The sequence below is a fragment of the Nelumbo lutea genome, chromosome 1 (assembly GCF_056320005.1).
Source record: "Nelumbo lutea isolate HS-2025 chromosome 1, American lotus-T2T, whole genome shotgun sequence".
Lineage (NCBI taxonomy): Eukaryota > Viridiplantae > Streptophyta > Magnoliopsida > Proteales > Nelumbonaceae > Nelumbo > Nelumbo lutea.
This window is the reverse complement of record NC_142684.1, coordinates 70269708-70286198: the sequence shown is the minus strand read 5'-3', so window position 1 is coordinate 70286198 and position 16491 is coordinate 70269708. Positions and strand designations below refer to the sequence as shown.

General features: G+C 37.6%; 2 protein-coding genes and 1 pseudogene across 10 annotated transcripts; all 3 read left to right on the top strand.

Annotated features, from left to right (window-relative positions):
• The first annotated feature begins 883 nt into the window (after positions 1–883).
• Positions 884–7980, top strand: LOC148875188 (golgin family A protein (DUF1664)). The gene is made up of 12 exons (XM_088964252.1): positions 884–1203; positions 2589–2650; positions 3960–4031; positions 4634–4715; positions 5294–5364; positions 5507–5608; positions 5736–5825; positions 6734–6808; positions 6901–6933; positions 7016–7096; positions 7403–7462; positions 7548–7980. Exons 1-12 carry the CDS (start codon positions 1149–1151, stop codon positions 7722–7724), a joined length of 960 nt encoding a protein of 319 aa, XP_088820378.1. The 5' UTR covers positions 884–1148; the 3' UTR covers positions 7725–7980.
• A 379-nt stretch (positions 7981–8359) lies between these two features.
• On the top strand, positions 8360–15011 carry BAG5 (BCL-2-associated athanogene 5). 8 transcript variants are annotated; one of them, XR_016104890.1, is made up of 3 exons: positions 8402–9094; positions 10431–10482; positions 14503–15011. XR_016104890.1 is itself a non-coding variant. In XM_088964257.1 (2 exons), the coding sequence occupies exon 1, from the start codon at positions 8402–8404 to the stop codon at positions 9071–9073; it is 672 nt and encodes a 223-aa protein (XP_088820383.1). In that variant the 5' UTR covers positions 8360–8401; the 3' UTR covers positions 9074–9094; positions 14537–15011. The 8 variants fall into 8 exon arrangements, 4 of the variants coding, with proteins under 4 accessions (XP_088820383.1, XP_088820379.1, XP_088820381.1 ...); XR_016104888.1 differs by having other exon boundaries at positions 8402–9100; XR_016104891.1 differs by having other exon boundaries at positions 14537–14651.
• Positions 10682–12932, top strand: LOC148875187 (eukaryotic translation initiation factor 1A pseudogene; annotated as a pseudogene). The gene has a single exon (XR_016104892.1). The product of XR_016104892.1 is annotated as a eukaryotic translation initiation factor 1A pseudogene (transcript).
• Positions 15012–16491: the final 1480 nt, after the last annotated feature.

The following is a 16491-nucleotide window of genomic DNA, read 5'->3' as shown; positions in this document are numbered from 1 at the left end:
ATACAAAAGAAAACTTTTATATGCAAAACCTCTTTAACCTAAAGAGGGATCACACCAACCGTTAGATTAAAATTAATCCAACAGTTGTAAAATAAAACACAATCCCAACAATATTTGATTGCACTTCAACCATAATAGATATATCCATAACCTGCAAATATCATTAAAAGAATCATAAAGATAGAAGGCATCACTCTTGGTTTTTAAACTTTGATAGATATCTAAATCTAATGGGCTTCCCCATCCCCTGTATAGGCACCCTTATAAAGGCATCAAAATGTTAATATTTTCCTTGGAAGGCATTAGATAAGAAAATTGTCTATTTTATTAATTTGTTTATTTATTTTTATTTTTTTAAAAAATTATACCTTTCATGGCTTGGCCTGATCCATGGCTTGATCTGGCCGAAGGCTCGGTCCATAGATCACTCCGGCCCACAACATAGCCTGGCACGGCCTGACATAGCCTGACCAACAGACCACCCATGGCATAACACCGCCTGATTTACACCTCTAACGGCATTACACCAGAACAAACTATCTAATGTACCCATTGAGCCACCTCTCAATTGGCAAAATTATTGGTTGGGAACATCAAGAATTGGTCTTTCCCTAATTATTAATTAGAACAAAATCAGAATTAATAAAATTGGTTTGATTTCTATCTGGCCCGACCCATTGATATATGCAACGCGGAGGGTGTTTTTCTGGAATCGGGGCTGACCCTCTCTATGTGCCTCTGCGGAGGGAGGGCGGGTCCGACGGGACAACTACAAGCACTGGACTTATGACTCCGAATCTCCTGCTCACACCTACTCAAATAGATTATCCCCGTGAATTGGGAATATCTTTCTAATATAATACTATACAAAGCATGAGATGTTATTCATATATGACTGCCATAAACTTAGGCAGAGTTGAGCAGGTTAAAGTCGATTCTCCTATGCCTGCGCCAATGTCTCTTTCGGACACGAAAAGTAAAGACGGGAAACGTGGCTGATGATATTGCCAATGGCATAGGCTTGCTTGGAAGCTGCTGGCACTTCTACCGTCAATATCAAAACATACGCCGTGGCTGTATCATTTTCCAAACTGAAAACTCTCTGTCTCCGTGGTCAGACAATCCTCCCGTCTCCTAAGACTGCGAATATGGCGATGCAGACCGGGGTCTCAACCTCCAAAGTTTTGATTCTTGTCGGAGCAGGTCATATCCCTCTCTCTCTCCTTTAATTTTGTTTGTATCATTGTATGTTCTCGCTTCCCAATAGTTTATGAGGCTTGATCTGGTTCTTCCTATTCGATTTATTCTTCTAGCTTCGGTAAGCTTGGAGTTTCGGTTTAACAGTTATCTCAATTTGGATTTCATCAAAACAATGGCAGGATTTCAGTAATATTTCATAGAAACGGATGGTTTCAGTAAAATTTCACGAGTTGATCAATTCAAGGTTTAAATTTTCATCCTGAGCATAATATAAGAAATCCACTAAATAAAACAATCTAATTGTGAATCGAAACTACAATATGAAACCCTCGAGAGTTTAATGGGTTTTGGTCCTATTTGATTAATTTCTAACACCAAGCTTCAATTCAACCTTTGGTGGGTCTCTTCTCACGAAAGACCATTCTAAACAAGTTTTCTCCTACCACTGAGGTTGAATCTTTCACCAAGGCTTCGTCTTGAATCCCCACAATAAAAACTTCCCATTAAACTAGAGGATTTTAAATAGGAAAACAATACCAAAAGACAGATGCCCCTTAAAGAAGAAATATAAAAGCATGGGAGGAAGTTCTCCAAGAGAAACCTAAAGACAGATAATGCACAGCAGCGACTCAAAACTGATTCAACCCAATCTCGTCATGTCCTGGTTTGACATCTTGAAGAACCTTTAATCCCTACTTTTTGTAATGCAGTTTTGTTTGAATTAAATTGTAATTAGATGGTATGCTAATTTCATGGTTTATGGTGCAGCTTCAAAGACTGTCTAGTGTTAACTAGATGGTATGCTAATTGACAGGTTTCTAGGCTAAACTTTCTGGTGGATATATACCTTTATGGGTTCTGGTGTTACATGTTCTGATTTTTTTCTATGTTCCTGCCAATATGTATGCGTGTAATTTAAGAATTGATATGGCACCGAACAGAACGGAATGGCAAAACAGGATTCATGTGACCGCTTATATGATGATGATGTTCCTGCCAATATGCATCTATAAAATAGCAAAGAAAAGGAAGAAACCCCACAATCCCTCTGGCTCTAACTTTAATGAACTTTACGTTTGGAACTTATTTAGGCTACAATTGGCATTCCTTATTTTAAGGACTTATCTCCTTTTTGCAATTAAAAAATCAGTGTTCATAGGGGCATTTTAACTGCAAAACGGAGATAAGTCCTAAAAATAAGGAATGCCAATTGCAGCCCTAATCTCCCACTTCTTTGTTAATTCTGGATGTATAAAGGTTCTTATTTTGTACTGTCAGTTATTCTCATTGATAAAAGAAAATGATACATTATTAGCCCTTTTACAATCATATTGTTCACTCTGGCATCTGAAATCAGTTGGTTTCTTTTTCCTTTTTCTGTCATTTAGGTTTGACTGGTTCTGTTATTTTGAGGAACGGCCAATTGTCTGATGTTATTTTTCAGCTTCAGGTAATTGATTCCTTGATTATGATATCTCACGCGAACTTGTCAATATAAGAACTTCCATCCATTTCAGGAACAAAATACCAATTACATAATCTCCATTAAGTTTAAAGTTTTCTATCTCTTTAAGATGGTGAACTGATGGGAAAGAAAGGGTTTTCTTAAGAATTTTTTCTCTTGCCTTTAATTGTCCATGATGTTAAATATGTATGTGTCTAGTACTGATGGACTGATGTCAGGTTAAGCATGTTCAATTTTAAGTTGTGACCTTTACAGTTCTTTCCTTGTTGATGAAAACCTTGTGTGCATTGACTGTGAATGTTAAATACCAAAAAAATATGGTTTTTGTTTTTGCACAATAAATAACTGGTAATAATTAAAAATTTTCACCTCTATTACATTTTATAGCGGATGAGTTTGAAAATTAAATCAAACTTTTCCACCTATAGAATCCAATTACTTTACATTGTTGGTATTCTTGCGTAGGAGTGGATTAATCCCTTAAATTGAAGTAATTACTAGAAAGTGCAGAAATCTGTAATTATGATTAATACCATCTTGGATGGTGAGCCAAGTAAGAACTGGTCTTGTGCCCAGATTTATGTCTTCAAGTGATTTCTCATACTCTGATGTTAGTCACACTTTGATAGCATGAAGTGGTATCTTGTTTAAGAATCAGTCAAGTGCCCATTATTGCTAGATTAATTAATAGATTAAACAGGATCTGGGGTATATTTTATGTTCCTTGTTCTTTATTGTATGCAAGCTATAATTTCTTGTATTCTTTTACCCAAAAAAGGACACAGGCCATCCAGAATCAATCTGAAAAGCTTTATGTTTATCACAAAACCAGATTTCACAATGTGCATCCTATTTATCGGTTAATGTTTATGATATTTTATCGGTTAATGTTTAAGATTATGCACCCAAATACTATATACTGTATTGTTATCATTTTGTTGTTCTTGTTGTTTTCTTCAATTTTCGTTAACCAGACAGTAAAGGAACTTGAGGATGCTGCTCATGGAGTTCCTTACTTCAATTATGATAAAAAGAATGCGCTCAGTGCTTGCACAGACTAACCTTTGGCCATTTGGTGGTCCTAAAATGATAAAGATTCCCCCCCTCTCATTATGCTCTTCTTTGAACAAACAACTTTTACTGAACTTTGATTTATAAGTGATGAAACCATTATTTCTCTCTGCTGCAAAGCTGATAGCATGAAGATGAACTTGGTTGCATGTTTTGGTGTTTTGCTTTGCTTCTAATATCATCATAAACAATAATAAGATAGAGTGGCTATGTTTTTCCTCAGGAATTAATCAAGGGTGTGAATGATACGGAGATCTCATCTAACAAGTATGATAGCTCCCTTCTTGCAGCTCAGGTATCTCATTACTATTCCTTCATGTCTTTTGATGTACATACTCCCCTACCTCTTCCCTCTTCCTTCCTTTGCTTTAGCATATTGGCTTGCATATGTTCCCTTTCAATTCATTAATTTAGATTCACATCTTATGTGATTGCACTATACTTTTCCTTTATCTTTGATGTCAATAGTTTGCTCCATGAATGCCTTGGAGTGTGATGTAGTATGCCTCCTTGGAGAGTATGAGGTGATTCCTTCATGTTTGAATAGAATGGAAAACTAAGGTGTGGTAACATATGAATCAGGGATTGATATTTTAAATATAGGTAATGTAGTAGAAATGAGATTTAGCCTCTTAATTGAATTAGGATAACATATTAACAATCTTGTAACTTGTATTTTTGTCTCTTCAGTTTATAGTTCAGAATATTAAGCCAAAAACATTTGCATGTCTAGGAAGGTTTTATCTTAGGTACTATATTGGGATCTGGGAATAGCACCATTGATCATTTCTTTGTATTGTAAATTTCATTTTCTTGGTTTCTTTGCTGGTCCTAGTCAAAATTTAAGCTACTTGCATAGTGTGTTATATGTTATATGGTTTCCTATTTGTCTTTCAGATTCGACAGTTGGCACAAGAGATCAGAGAGTTGACACTGTCCAGTCCAGTAGCCATTTTCAATGGAAATTCTGACTCAAGTGGTAATCAATGCTCGTTTAATTTTGGTATTATGGCTAAATCAGTGGTTAAGATGCTACAAACACCAATACCTTTTGTACTTATGCTATGGCTTAGATTCATACTCAGTGAGTTCAACCTAGGAGGACAACTTAACTTCCTATTGCTCTGATTGGATGAAAATGTAAACCAATCTATTGCATTCTTTTACCTACCTCATCAAACAAGGAATGACTAAAAGCAGAAAAAGGGCTTATGAATAGATCAACAATAGGCAGTTTATTCTTGTAAAGTTTGTCTATATGGGACAAAGAACTGACTAATTTCATGTCCTTCATCACCTGTACTTGTGTACTGCTACTACAATGCTCTCATCTGCTGCTCCATGGATGCATAGACTTGCTCAATTTGCAGCTTTTCTAAAGAATGGATGAAAAAATCAGAGCAGATATTTATTTGATATATATTTCACATTCTTTATTTTTCTCAATTCTCTATGCAGCCTAGCAATAAGCATTTTTGGTACTGATTGTAGAAGTTTTAAGTATCCCCATGCAAAATATATACTCAGAGTGATACCGGTTTTTCTTCTTTTATACAGGGAGCATTGCATCTTACATAATGCCAGCTGCTGCACTTGGAGCGATGGGATATTGCTATATGTGGTGGAAGGCAAAGTTCTAACTGTTAACGATTTATGAATTTGCAGAGCCTATATGATTGCATTTGCTCTATTATGTGGTCTGGGGTCTGGATGTGTGCATTTCCTTCTCTTCATTGAAAAATAATTTTGTTACTTTTGTGCTTTGTTCAGGGCTGGTCATTTTCTGATGTTATGTTTGTAACAAAGCGTAATATGGCCAATGCTGTTGCAATTGTATCAAAACAGTTGGAGCAAGTTTCTGCAGCTTTAGCAGTATGTTTAGATACAACCAATGACCCTTTGGTTCATTCATTTGTTCCTCTTATGGAATCTTTTATGTCATAATGTTATTAGCATACTCAATTGTTCCCCTTCTTTCCTTTTTTTCTCAATTTTATAGTCAACCAAAAGGCACCTATCTCAAAGGCTTGAAAACTTGGATGGGAAGCTGGATGAGCAGAAGGAAATATCAAAGTTGATCATGAATGAGGCAAGTAATATGCAGAATTGTATGCTGTTCGTTTTTAAGTTTGATATATGTTGCCATTTTCTTCTGAGTTCCAATTCTATGTACTTCCATTGCTTTGTTATATATGGATTTCTTATAAAAGTTAAGATCTTTTAGGATTTCTCTATCAATTAATCTAATTGATTGTTAAAATCTGCAAAGGGGGTTGACTAAGCATGCTGACCTGTTCAACAAATGGCATCTATGTATAAAAAACTTCAAGTTTATAAGATGTTAGGCATGGTTTGGCAGTTGAACTGGCCATGTTGAGTTGTTTTCACCAGTTTGTCAATTCAGTTCATTTTTATGCATACCAGGTCAATCAACCGAATGAGTTAGGATTCTGGTGACATGTTGCTCGGGATTTTAAGTCATGGTGCTAATTATTAAGGTCTTCTCTCCAGGAACAGAAAAGAGGTCTAATGTGGTTGCATAATAACTTTTCAAGCATTCAGTGAATTTAGAAAACCTCCTGATCAATCAGAGTTTTTTGCAAGTTGCAACCTCATTGGATAAACCGAAAATAAGAAATTAAATTGAGAAGGTTGGATTGTTGGAGGATGGGAGAATGGATGTTTGACTTTCTGGTTAGGTTAGCACGACCCCAAGAGTATATTGAAGAGAACTGTATTGCGAAAGATATGTCATTTCTCCATCTTTGTCTATGCAAGGAAGCCTTGGATGTAACCTTTTATTCTAATATTTCAACCCATTGAGAGGGTTTGGTGGATCCCTACCAGTTTGAATGTCTGAGCAGTCATTTCCACCCTTCTTGAAATTTGAGAATTGAGTGTAATATGCATATTTGAATCAAGATCATATGCCTTCTTCCATAATTTAGATTTTTCTTGGAAACTTGTATTTATTCATTACTACCTGTTTACATGCAGGTAGATGATGTGAAATCAGATCTTTCTCAAATTGGATTTGATATTGAAATAATCCAAAAAATGGTGTCTGGACTGGTGAGCTAATTACAACTTCAGTGTGATAACCTTAAGTACATCAGCAGGAAGAACCATTTTATTGATGTTATGATAACTTTTCCACTAAGCAGGAAGGGAAGATTGGACTTCTTGAAAGCAAACAGGTACATAAGTACTCATCATGAATACTCTCACTTTGTACCTATTGAAATTTATGAAGTTATTGATGTCTCCGAATATGTACAGGACATTGCTAATTCAGGCCTCTGGTATTTATGCCAAGTTGCTGGGGGAATTAAAGATGGGCTAAATACCAAACTATTTCAGGTCAGACATCCGGTGCCTGCAATATTTATAGTTTCTGGAAAGAAAATACAGCAAACTATGTCTAAGAAACTTTTTTTAGTGGCTTCTTGAAAGCAACTCAACCAAAGCCTCAGTCCTCCCAAATGGTCCCTTTGTTCTCCTATATATAATGCATCTTATATGATATTTTTAAACTAAAAAGTAGTGGACTGTATGGTGGATAACTAGATACAGTCCAAACCTAATAAAGATAAATTATTGGTCCTCTGTGTTACTCCAAATATTGAATTATTGATATAGATGGACGATCTTTCCTTCATTTGACAGGACCTTAATGATAAACCTCCACTGAGGCATTCTTTAAACTATGAGGACATATCACCCAAGGTACGCCTTGTTTCACCTTTCACTTGAAGGCATTCATTTTCTTTTCCCTTTATCTCATGTTTACTGCATGTTTATGTTCTTTCAGGGACTCCAATTCATTGCAGAAAGCGTTGAGTCAGGCAAGATAGAGAAGCCAAAGCTCTACAAAGTGGTAGATAGTGATCTAGATGACAAGCTCTCTAAAAACGTTTCAGCTGCGAAAATGAGAATACACAGGGCGTGTCCAATTAGTGCTTCTTTGACAGGGGATGTTAACTCATAAATTCGTCATTATCCGATTGGCGATTGTTTGATTAATTGATTGTTCATGCTTGGAATTTGGATATGGGGCTTATATTTGTGCAAGTTGAAGGTCAAATTGTTTATTTCGCCTTGATTCTGCTTCTCTTTTTTTTTTTTTTTTTCTCCTAAGTTAATGTCTGGGAGATGTATGCATTGATCCCACCGTTCGGAAAGGCCGAAACTGTACTGTGAAGCTGTACATGCTGATAATAAATCAAACAACTCAGTCATGGTAATTTTCTTGGCATTTGGTCTAAACAAACTCGATCTGTTTCATGGTAGTTGTCGTCTTACATGGTTTTCAATGATCAAGGATTGTTCTTCATTTTCCTCTGTAATAAGTTGAACCTCTACAAAATTCTTGGGTTTTTGATTTCCCTCAAGATAGCGAGGAACGAAGGACGATGATGGTAGTGGTGGCCGCCGGTCAGGTTTGTAGCCGGAGATGCACTCCCAATATCCTCTGGGGTTTTCGCTTTTCGATGATTTATGGATGGGTCCCACAGATGACATCACCGGGTTCTTCTGGAGGCGAAACGCGCCAAACCTGCTTTCGGGAAACATCCACTCTGAAGTCTCAACTTTAAAGTTTCAACCTCATCGTCTTCGGCTGGAGCAACTCTGAAGCTCAATTCCTTTGTTTCGTTTCTCTCAACCATGAAAGCCTCCCTCAAAGCACGATTCTCGTACACGACGACCACCACCACGGTCACTAATATCAGCCGAAATGATCAAAATGCCCCTCCATCGGACCCCAAAATTGTCGAAATTCCAATCGAGTCCCCCTCCGAAACCCCGCTGCCGGTAACCGACCACCTCCCCAGTACTTCTCCTCCCCAAACTCAAGCGCCTGCTGACGACCCTGAATTCGCCGCGGCCGTCAAGATACAGTCCACCTACCGAGCCTACGTTGTGCGGGCGCTAGTTAGCAAGATCTCGGCGATCAATTCAGAGGCGAACCGGTTGGAACGCCTGATCCAACGGCAGGAGACGGTGGACGCCATTCGGAGCGGTGACCGAGAGAAGCTGCGGATGAACGAGGCCCTGATGTCGCTGCTATTGCAGCTGGACTCCGTGCCGGGTGTCAATCCGACGGTCCGCGAGTTGCGGAGGTCGGTGAGCCGTCGGGTCGTCGTGCTGCAGGAGATATTAGACGCGGTGGCGGATGCCCGTGTGGACGACGGGGACGGGTTCCTGAGGAATTGGAATGAGGTTATTGCGGACATGGAAGAAGATGCGTGCAAGGAGCGAGGAGGGGAGGAACTGGAGCGGTTTTGTGTGGAGAAACTGGGGTTTCGATGCATGCAGAGGTTTCTGCGGGGGATTTGATGTATACTGTTGCGGATTCAGGTAAAGGTAATGTGGTGGTTTTCGAAGCCTCGAACTGAATTGGAATTTAAGAAAATACTATTTATTATGATATTAATAAGATAAGTAAATAAGATAATACGGTAAATTACGATAATTAACCAGTAAACAGTAATAACTGTGTTCCACCAATTAAATCACTTAAATGTAAGTGCTGCTCGTATGTTGTTAGACAACTGAACATGTGATTGCTAATGTTTGTTAAAGTGTTAAAATAGCTAATTGAGGCGGTTTAGACTATGTATGTGTTCGTCAAAGGCATTATGTGCATCGTATGTATTAAAGTAAACATTGGTATTTTTTGTTGATGTAGTGCCTAATAGTGTTTGTGATATAATTATTTTCATTAATTATTTTTTATTTTATTTTATAGTCACATTAAATATAAAATATAATGCTAATGAAATCAAACACATACTATGTAAGTGAGACTAGCAAAATTTTAATGTATGAAAATTGTTGGAATTAAAGCCTTTCTTATTCCTGAAAACTCATTCTTTAAATGGTGATCCTCTTTTATAGAATTCTAACCAAATATAGCCTAAATTGAAAAATAAAAAAAAAGCATATGAAGAGTTTTGATCAAGCGAAACTTTATTTTATTCCTTGTCAATTTTTATCATTTGACCTCTTTTATCTAATGAAATAGCTTAACCCCAAGGAAACCGTTTATCATTGTGGTCAGATTGATCATCCCAATGAATATCAAAATATTGTTACGATTTCACCAATGGAAAAGAGGATGATTGATAAACGTGGGAATCCTTTTTTTTTATTTTTATTTTTGGCAAAATAAGATGGAAAAATAATCCCCTCCACTAACAACACTTAACGCGGTTGATGTTTCGAGCCGCACATAGGAAATATTTTGTTATTCATAGGGAGATGTTCCCAATACATGGTGGGATAGAGCTGTAAGGTCAATGTAAAATGCGTTTTGTGAGGAGCAAGTTTTGCTTCAGATGACTGACCAGCCATGATTCAGCTTCTGATGGGGAGGTGCTGGTGTCCAAATGGTCATCAACAATTACAATAGGATGAGAATGAATGTCAATGAAAAGTTCCACGGCTTAATAAAATCTCCTTGCCCTTCAAAGAATCATACTATATAACTCCAAAAATCCTATAAATGATTTAATTGAATTATGAAAAAAGAAAATTTTGTGGGTAATTTGGTTAGGTAAAATTTTAGCACATATTAGGTATGGTGTAACTTCTAATTTAGGCTAGGTTAGTCCAATTCCAAGTATCCAACCTAACTTGCCACTAAAATACCTTCCAACAGCCTACCAATATCATCAATGTGTTTTGTTGGCAGGATATCCCAACTTGCCTTGGAGAGCTTCTTATCCTGCCATTTTAACTGCCAGGTTTGATGTGCATTCTCTTTATCTCTTTTCAATGTAAGACTTTTCACCATGGAACCATTTTTTTCATACACTCACACATGCATCCCAACATACATTAATTGGTAATAAAGTTTGGAGTGTGGTTGGTTGCAGTGCAATTTTATTTGTAGTAGTGCAAATATATGGGAGTATAAATGAAAAGAATGTAAATTTTGGTTTAATTTTATTTTGGGTTTTACTCTATTCTGCTTCAGGTCTTTTTTTGCTTCAATTTTACTGCAATCAAACAAAAAAAGATAAAATTTGAAATAAAAATAAATCAGAATATGCAGCTAAATCATTTGTGCTACTACATTGCAACCAAACAGAGTTGTAAGATTTTTTTTGAGCTTAGTTTGGAAGGAGTACAAATACAAATACGTAGAGTGCAAAACCTTATATTTTGTATTATTTTGTATACATTTATACTGTATATATTTGTATTTATACTTTTTTCAAACTAAGCCTTAAGAAAAAAAAATGATAGAATTAGGCCAATACAATTTTAACTTGAGCTCAACCCAAAATAAAGGTCAGGTTGGAGAGTTTAACACCTTGGGTTGGGTTCAGGTATTTTTGTGGACAAGTAGAGGGTTTGGTTAACTCTAACCGGTGCCTGAATAGGCAAAATGAGATACCAACCTAGTCAGCGGATCCATATAAATATATAATTGAGATAATGCTTAGATAATGATGGTGATGAGGTACATAACCCGATCCAGCCTGCACCACAAAAAAATTATACACTGCTAAACAGCTTGACCCGAAAATCTGATTAAAGATGAGATCAATGCGGGTTCACCACCTAACCCGCCCCTTGATTAATGCTACGGACACAAAAGTTTTGTTTTGTACGCCTTACAAATGAATCTCAACCAACAATCAAGAATATTGTGTGTGGAACTGTGGAACCTGCATTGATGATATGGCACATTCCAGATTTATGGTTCAAGTCTTAAGATGCTTTGCAAGGGATTGAGGAAATAAAAAACTGTATCTTAATATGTGTTTGGTTCTATTTTTGCTGGTTGAAAAATGCAATAAATAAACGGCCAACCCGTTTGTGAAGGCTTCAAAAAATAAACGGCTAACATGCATATAAACTAATCTTCACTTTTTACATTTTCAATGTATATAAAAGAAGAAAGAGAGAAAATACTGAGGCACCGTCAATAATCGTTTAATCAATAAATGTAAAGTAAATAATTGAAAAGTGAATTAATCAGTTTAAATATAATGAATCGTTAGAAAAAGTGAAAAAGGTATAGTGAGTGTATGTAAAAATTACATCGATCAAATCGATGTATAAGTCTACCGTGAATAGAATTTACATTGAAAAAATTTATACCGAAAACAAACATGGGACATTTGAACCGGGGGGTAATATTTACCCCCGTTCTCATTTACACTTCACCTAAAACAAACCCCGGTTCTCATTTTTCGAATCGATTCCCATCTCATTGTAGAATCGGGTCCGGATGAACGGTCTAGTCATCGACATCTCATACACGTGGTAATAAAAGTAACTCACTCCTTGTCATAATTCATAAAAGGAAAATAAAAGAAAACCGTTTATTAATCCTACGCGGCCAAACCTGCACCATTTTAAAGCTCTAGAGCAACTAGTCGGGATCGGGAGATCGAGAGAGAGAGAGAGAGAGAGGGAGAGACAGAGAGAGAGGGGGAAAAAAACCACGGGAGCAAGTGAGAATCTACTAGGAAAAATCGAAGTTTAGGGTTAGGGTTTCTGCAACTGATATTCTTTTGGCAGCAGAAACCACCAGCAGATATGCCGAAGAACAAGGGTAAGGGAGGTAAGAACAGGAAGAGAGGTAAGAACGAAGCAGACGACGAGAAGCGAGAACTCGTCTTCAAAGAAGACGGGCAGGAGTATGCGCAGGTGCTTCGGATGCTTGGCAACGGCCGTTGCGAAGCCATGTGCATCGACGGCACCAAACGCCTGTGCCATATCCGAGGCAAGATGCACAAGAAGGTCTGGATCGCCGCTGGAGATATCATACTCGTCGGTCTCCGCGATTATCAGGATGACAAGGCTGATGTTATCCTCAAGTACATGCCTGATGAGGCCAGGCTCTTGAAGGCATACGGCGAGCTTCCGGAGAACACCCGTCTCAACGAGGGTATTGCCGCCGGCCTCGACGAGGAGGAGGATGGTGCTGGGGATGATTATATCGAGTTTGAGGACGAAGATATTGACAAGATCTAGGGTTTGGAATTATCTATAATTTACGTGTTTTCTCCTTTACAGTTTAATTTTATAAGGATCAATCGTACGGGATTGGTATGTTGTAGTAAATCCGAGAATTTTATTTTTCGTGCATTTGTGATGACTATGTTATGATGAATTAGAGCTTCCCGGATGGTATTGGATGAAAATAATAGCGAATTGGTGAAGTTCAATATTGTATCTATCCCAGGGTTTCGGAAATTTCTCCTTTTCTTCTGCTGCGGATTTTTCTATCTTTGATGCTCAAAGTTATGCTTAATTTATTTTTGGGTGTAACGTATATTGTGTTGGCGTGAGATTGAATTCGAGGTTATTTGGTATATGAAATTAGGGTTTCTTTGACCCATGGTTGTTCGATTGAGCTCCACATTTGTGCCCTCGTTTGTGTTATTTTTCCAGTCGAGACTTTTTCTGTCTCTATGAATTTGGTTGATATGTTCAGTTTATATGGATGTCAAGTAACTTTAGGATAGTTGCTCCTTTTGAAGATATATGTTGATTATGATATATTTTTTTGCTGGTTTTCTCTGGGCCTTGATGGTTGGGTGGTTTATTTTCTATTTTGCTTATATATATGCCTCTTAGGTTTCTGGAATAAGATCTTAATTGTGTCTATTTGGTACTGATTTGGAGATGTAAGCCTGTGAAGCCTTGAGAGGCTGTCGAAATTTATGATGCCCCGAGCTACGGTGTCAGTAAAGTAATGATCCATGGCGGGGCATGGTATTATGCCTTTCTCTTTCATGCTTTTTGAGATTGAGACTGGATTAACGCAGTGAGCAGATGAGAACCTTCTCCAATTGGATGCCCTTCTTGTAAAAAGCTTCACTACTTGGCTTCATGGTTATCTTCCCTAAAATTTTGTTTAGGCCCCATTAATTTCAATGTAAAACATGCAAACAATTCTTTAATCTGTAATTTTTCGTTAAGTTTCTGCCTATTTGACAGGCAAAACTTTGCTTGCTTTCCATTCTACATGGATTGGGATTTATTTCCATTATTAGGGTGGAAAACAAAATTTTGGTTAAGGAATTAGACATACCTACAACTTCTGCCATAACTTGCTAGATGTGTAAATGGTATTCTTCCTTTTTGCCTTTTGGGTTTCTATCATATTCAATCTATGCCATGTTCTGTGTTATGGGTTTGATTAAAAGAGAGTTGTCATGCTGTGTTAATTGGTTTTTGATTGAAAGAGAGTTCTGAATATCTTCTTTAGTTTAATTAATTAACTTCTTTAGGAGAGGAGGCCTGGTATTAGCTAACTGTATTATTGTATGGTTTGACTAAAATGTTTCTAATTAAGTGGTAGGTTATTTTGATTAGAGATATGGATGACCACACACCACAAGCACTAAGACTTCCACAGGAGTTAACTGGATAAAATCCTACATGGCAATATACAAGTGGTGTTTGACATGGCTACGTATACGTTCCTTGCCATTCACTATAGCCAGCAGTGCAGTATTTGTGCAATTTTCAAGTGCTTAAAAAAAAATTGTTGCAATGATCGATCAGATGTGGCAAGTTTATATTGTAAAATGGCATGGGCATCAATCAACAAAGATGTTTGCAACAGAACAAATAAACTGGTCATTAATGAATCTGTGGCTTTCCTTGCCTTTGCCTTACGAATAAACTGGCCTTTGAGCTTTGGCTTTTGGAATTAGTCATGTTACTATCTTTTCATCATTCTTTTATATATATTATTCATCTTAAATTATTTATGAGATCGGATGCCTTTTTTTTTCCAGTAATTTCATTATGTCCTCTCTCGGTTCTTATCAGAAGCGGATTAGTCTTAATTCTTATTGGTGATGGCGGCCATTTATCTCCTCCTACTGAGAGAGCTAAGGGAACCACAGATCAACTTGTGCATTTTCACTGGAATATATTTGAACAACTACATAACAACTTGTCATCATTCAAGTCTTTATGAGGGTGAGGGTGCTCAACTCAAGCCAAGGACAACAACTTGCTCGGTAGGAGGCCAAGAATGCATTGGGGAATTACGCTTATGACATAAGGGAAATTAAACCCAGCAGACAAAGTAGAAGATTGAGAAGGCAGTTGATGATGATAGGCTGCATTGATTCCAAGGAAACCAGTTGGCAGAAGTGGAATAGCATCATCTTGTTTAGGGGTTAGGAGTTGATTCTTGTTGAGCCTTAATTGATTATGTATGTTCCTGTTTTGGTTTGAAATTAATATAATAGCATCATCTGCCAAAGAACGAAACAGATGCTGTGTCGTTATCTTCAAATATTCTCAGAGTTGATGCAAGACCAAGAGTCAATCAAAGATAAAAGATCATCTCCTTGCCTCCTTCCTTATTTTCGCACTGAAATAAATATACTAAAATATTCAGGGAAAGAAAAGAATCAAGAATAGAGGCATCGGTATTCGGTAGGACGATTTAACATGAATTCGATCAAAAACCAGAAAATTACGTAGGGTATGTTTGGAGGAAACGTCAAATTGAGGTTTCCCCCAACTGCCATTGAGTCTCACAATGATTTAGCTGATATGGCACTTACCTGTCATCCAATGTGGCATGTTGATGAATTGATACGATGCATCACGTATCATAACAACACTTCAACGTAATAGGTGTTACATTGGAGAAAAATAAAATCTGATGAAATCCTGGATTTAGAAAATTCTTGCTAATTAGATTGACATAATAGTAATTGGAAGTGTGAATTGACGATACATAGAATTAAAATGTTTACTTTAACCACTTCAACATGAAACAGGACATACCAAACACATATCTACTATAAATTCTTAGTCAGCATTGTTGTGTTTGTTTCCTGTGTAAAACCCAGTCTGGTGTAGTTTTACACCGTGATCCACTTTTGTATGCATTTGGTCAGGATGTAAAATAAGAATCATTATTGATGTAAACCATTTTTTAAATCTAACTTTTACATCGAGGGTCAATGCAATTTTCACATCGAAAAAGTCGATGTAAAACTCAACCAATCTCTCCATTGGGGTAAAAGTAAAAAAATGTCCATCAGGTGATCGGGGTAACATCTCTCTTCTTCCAAAAACTGCTCCGCTTCTTCACTGGCGAGTTCCTCATTCCGTCGTGGTTTTAAATGCTATCAGATTTCTCATCTAACCATTGAAACTTCCACCCATCCGTACTATTCAAAAAAGTTTCAGCCTGGAATGGTAATTCATATTGCTCTTTAAGACATGTGATCAAGAAAGGGAAGTCAGAGGACTGAGGAATTATTCCCGGGTAGGCACTCCGATGTTCAAGTCAATAGAGGGTAATGGATGGTCGGGCGGAGTAATAAAGGTGTTGGTCCGAGCAGAGTAACAATATGGGTGCTAGAAAATTTGAATCTCTTATTTTGAGCGGGGAATGCCTCTTTATAGCCAAAGGTCCGTGTCCTGGTCGGACTGGGCTTCCAGGGTTGCTGGGATGAGGTTAACCGCTGAGGTCATTGGGATAGAGTCCTATCCCCGGCGGAGTTGTCCTCCTTCCTCTTCTTATTCGTAGTCGTGCTTATCTACGTGACGTGTAGCTAACGTGGTTGAGAGGATAAGATGGGGGGTGATAGTAATAGCATAGCGTAGCCGGGGCCGCAGAGTCGGTGTATGCCATGGAGTTGGTCGAGCTGTGCCGATGTGGATAGGGTGATTGGGCGATGATTGGGTGACCATGTGTCTCTTAAGACCAGCTCAGCCATGACCCCGAACACCACTCCCCTAGTTCTGAAGTCGATGAA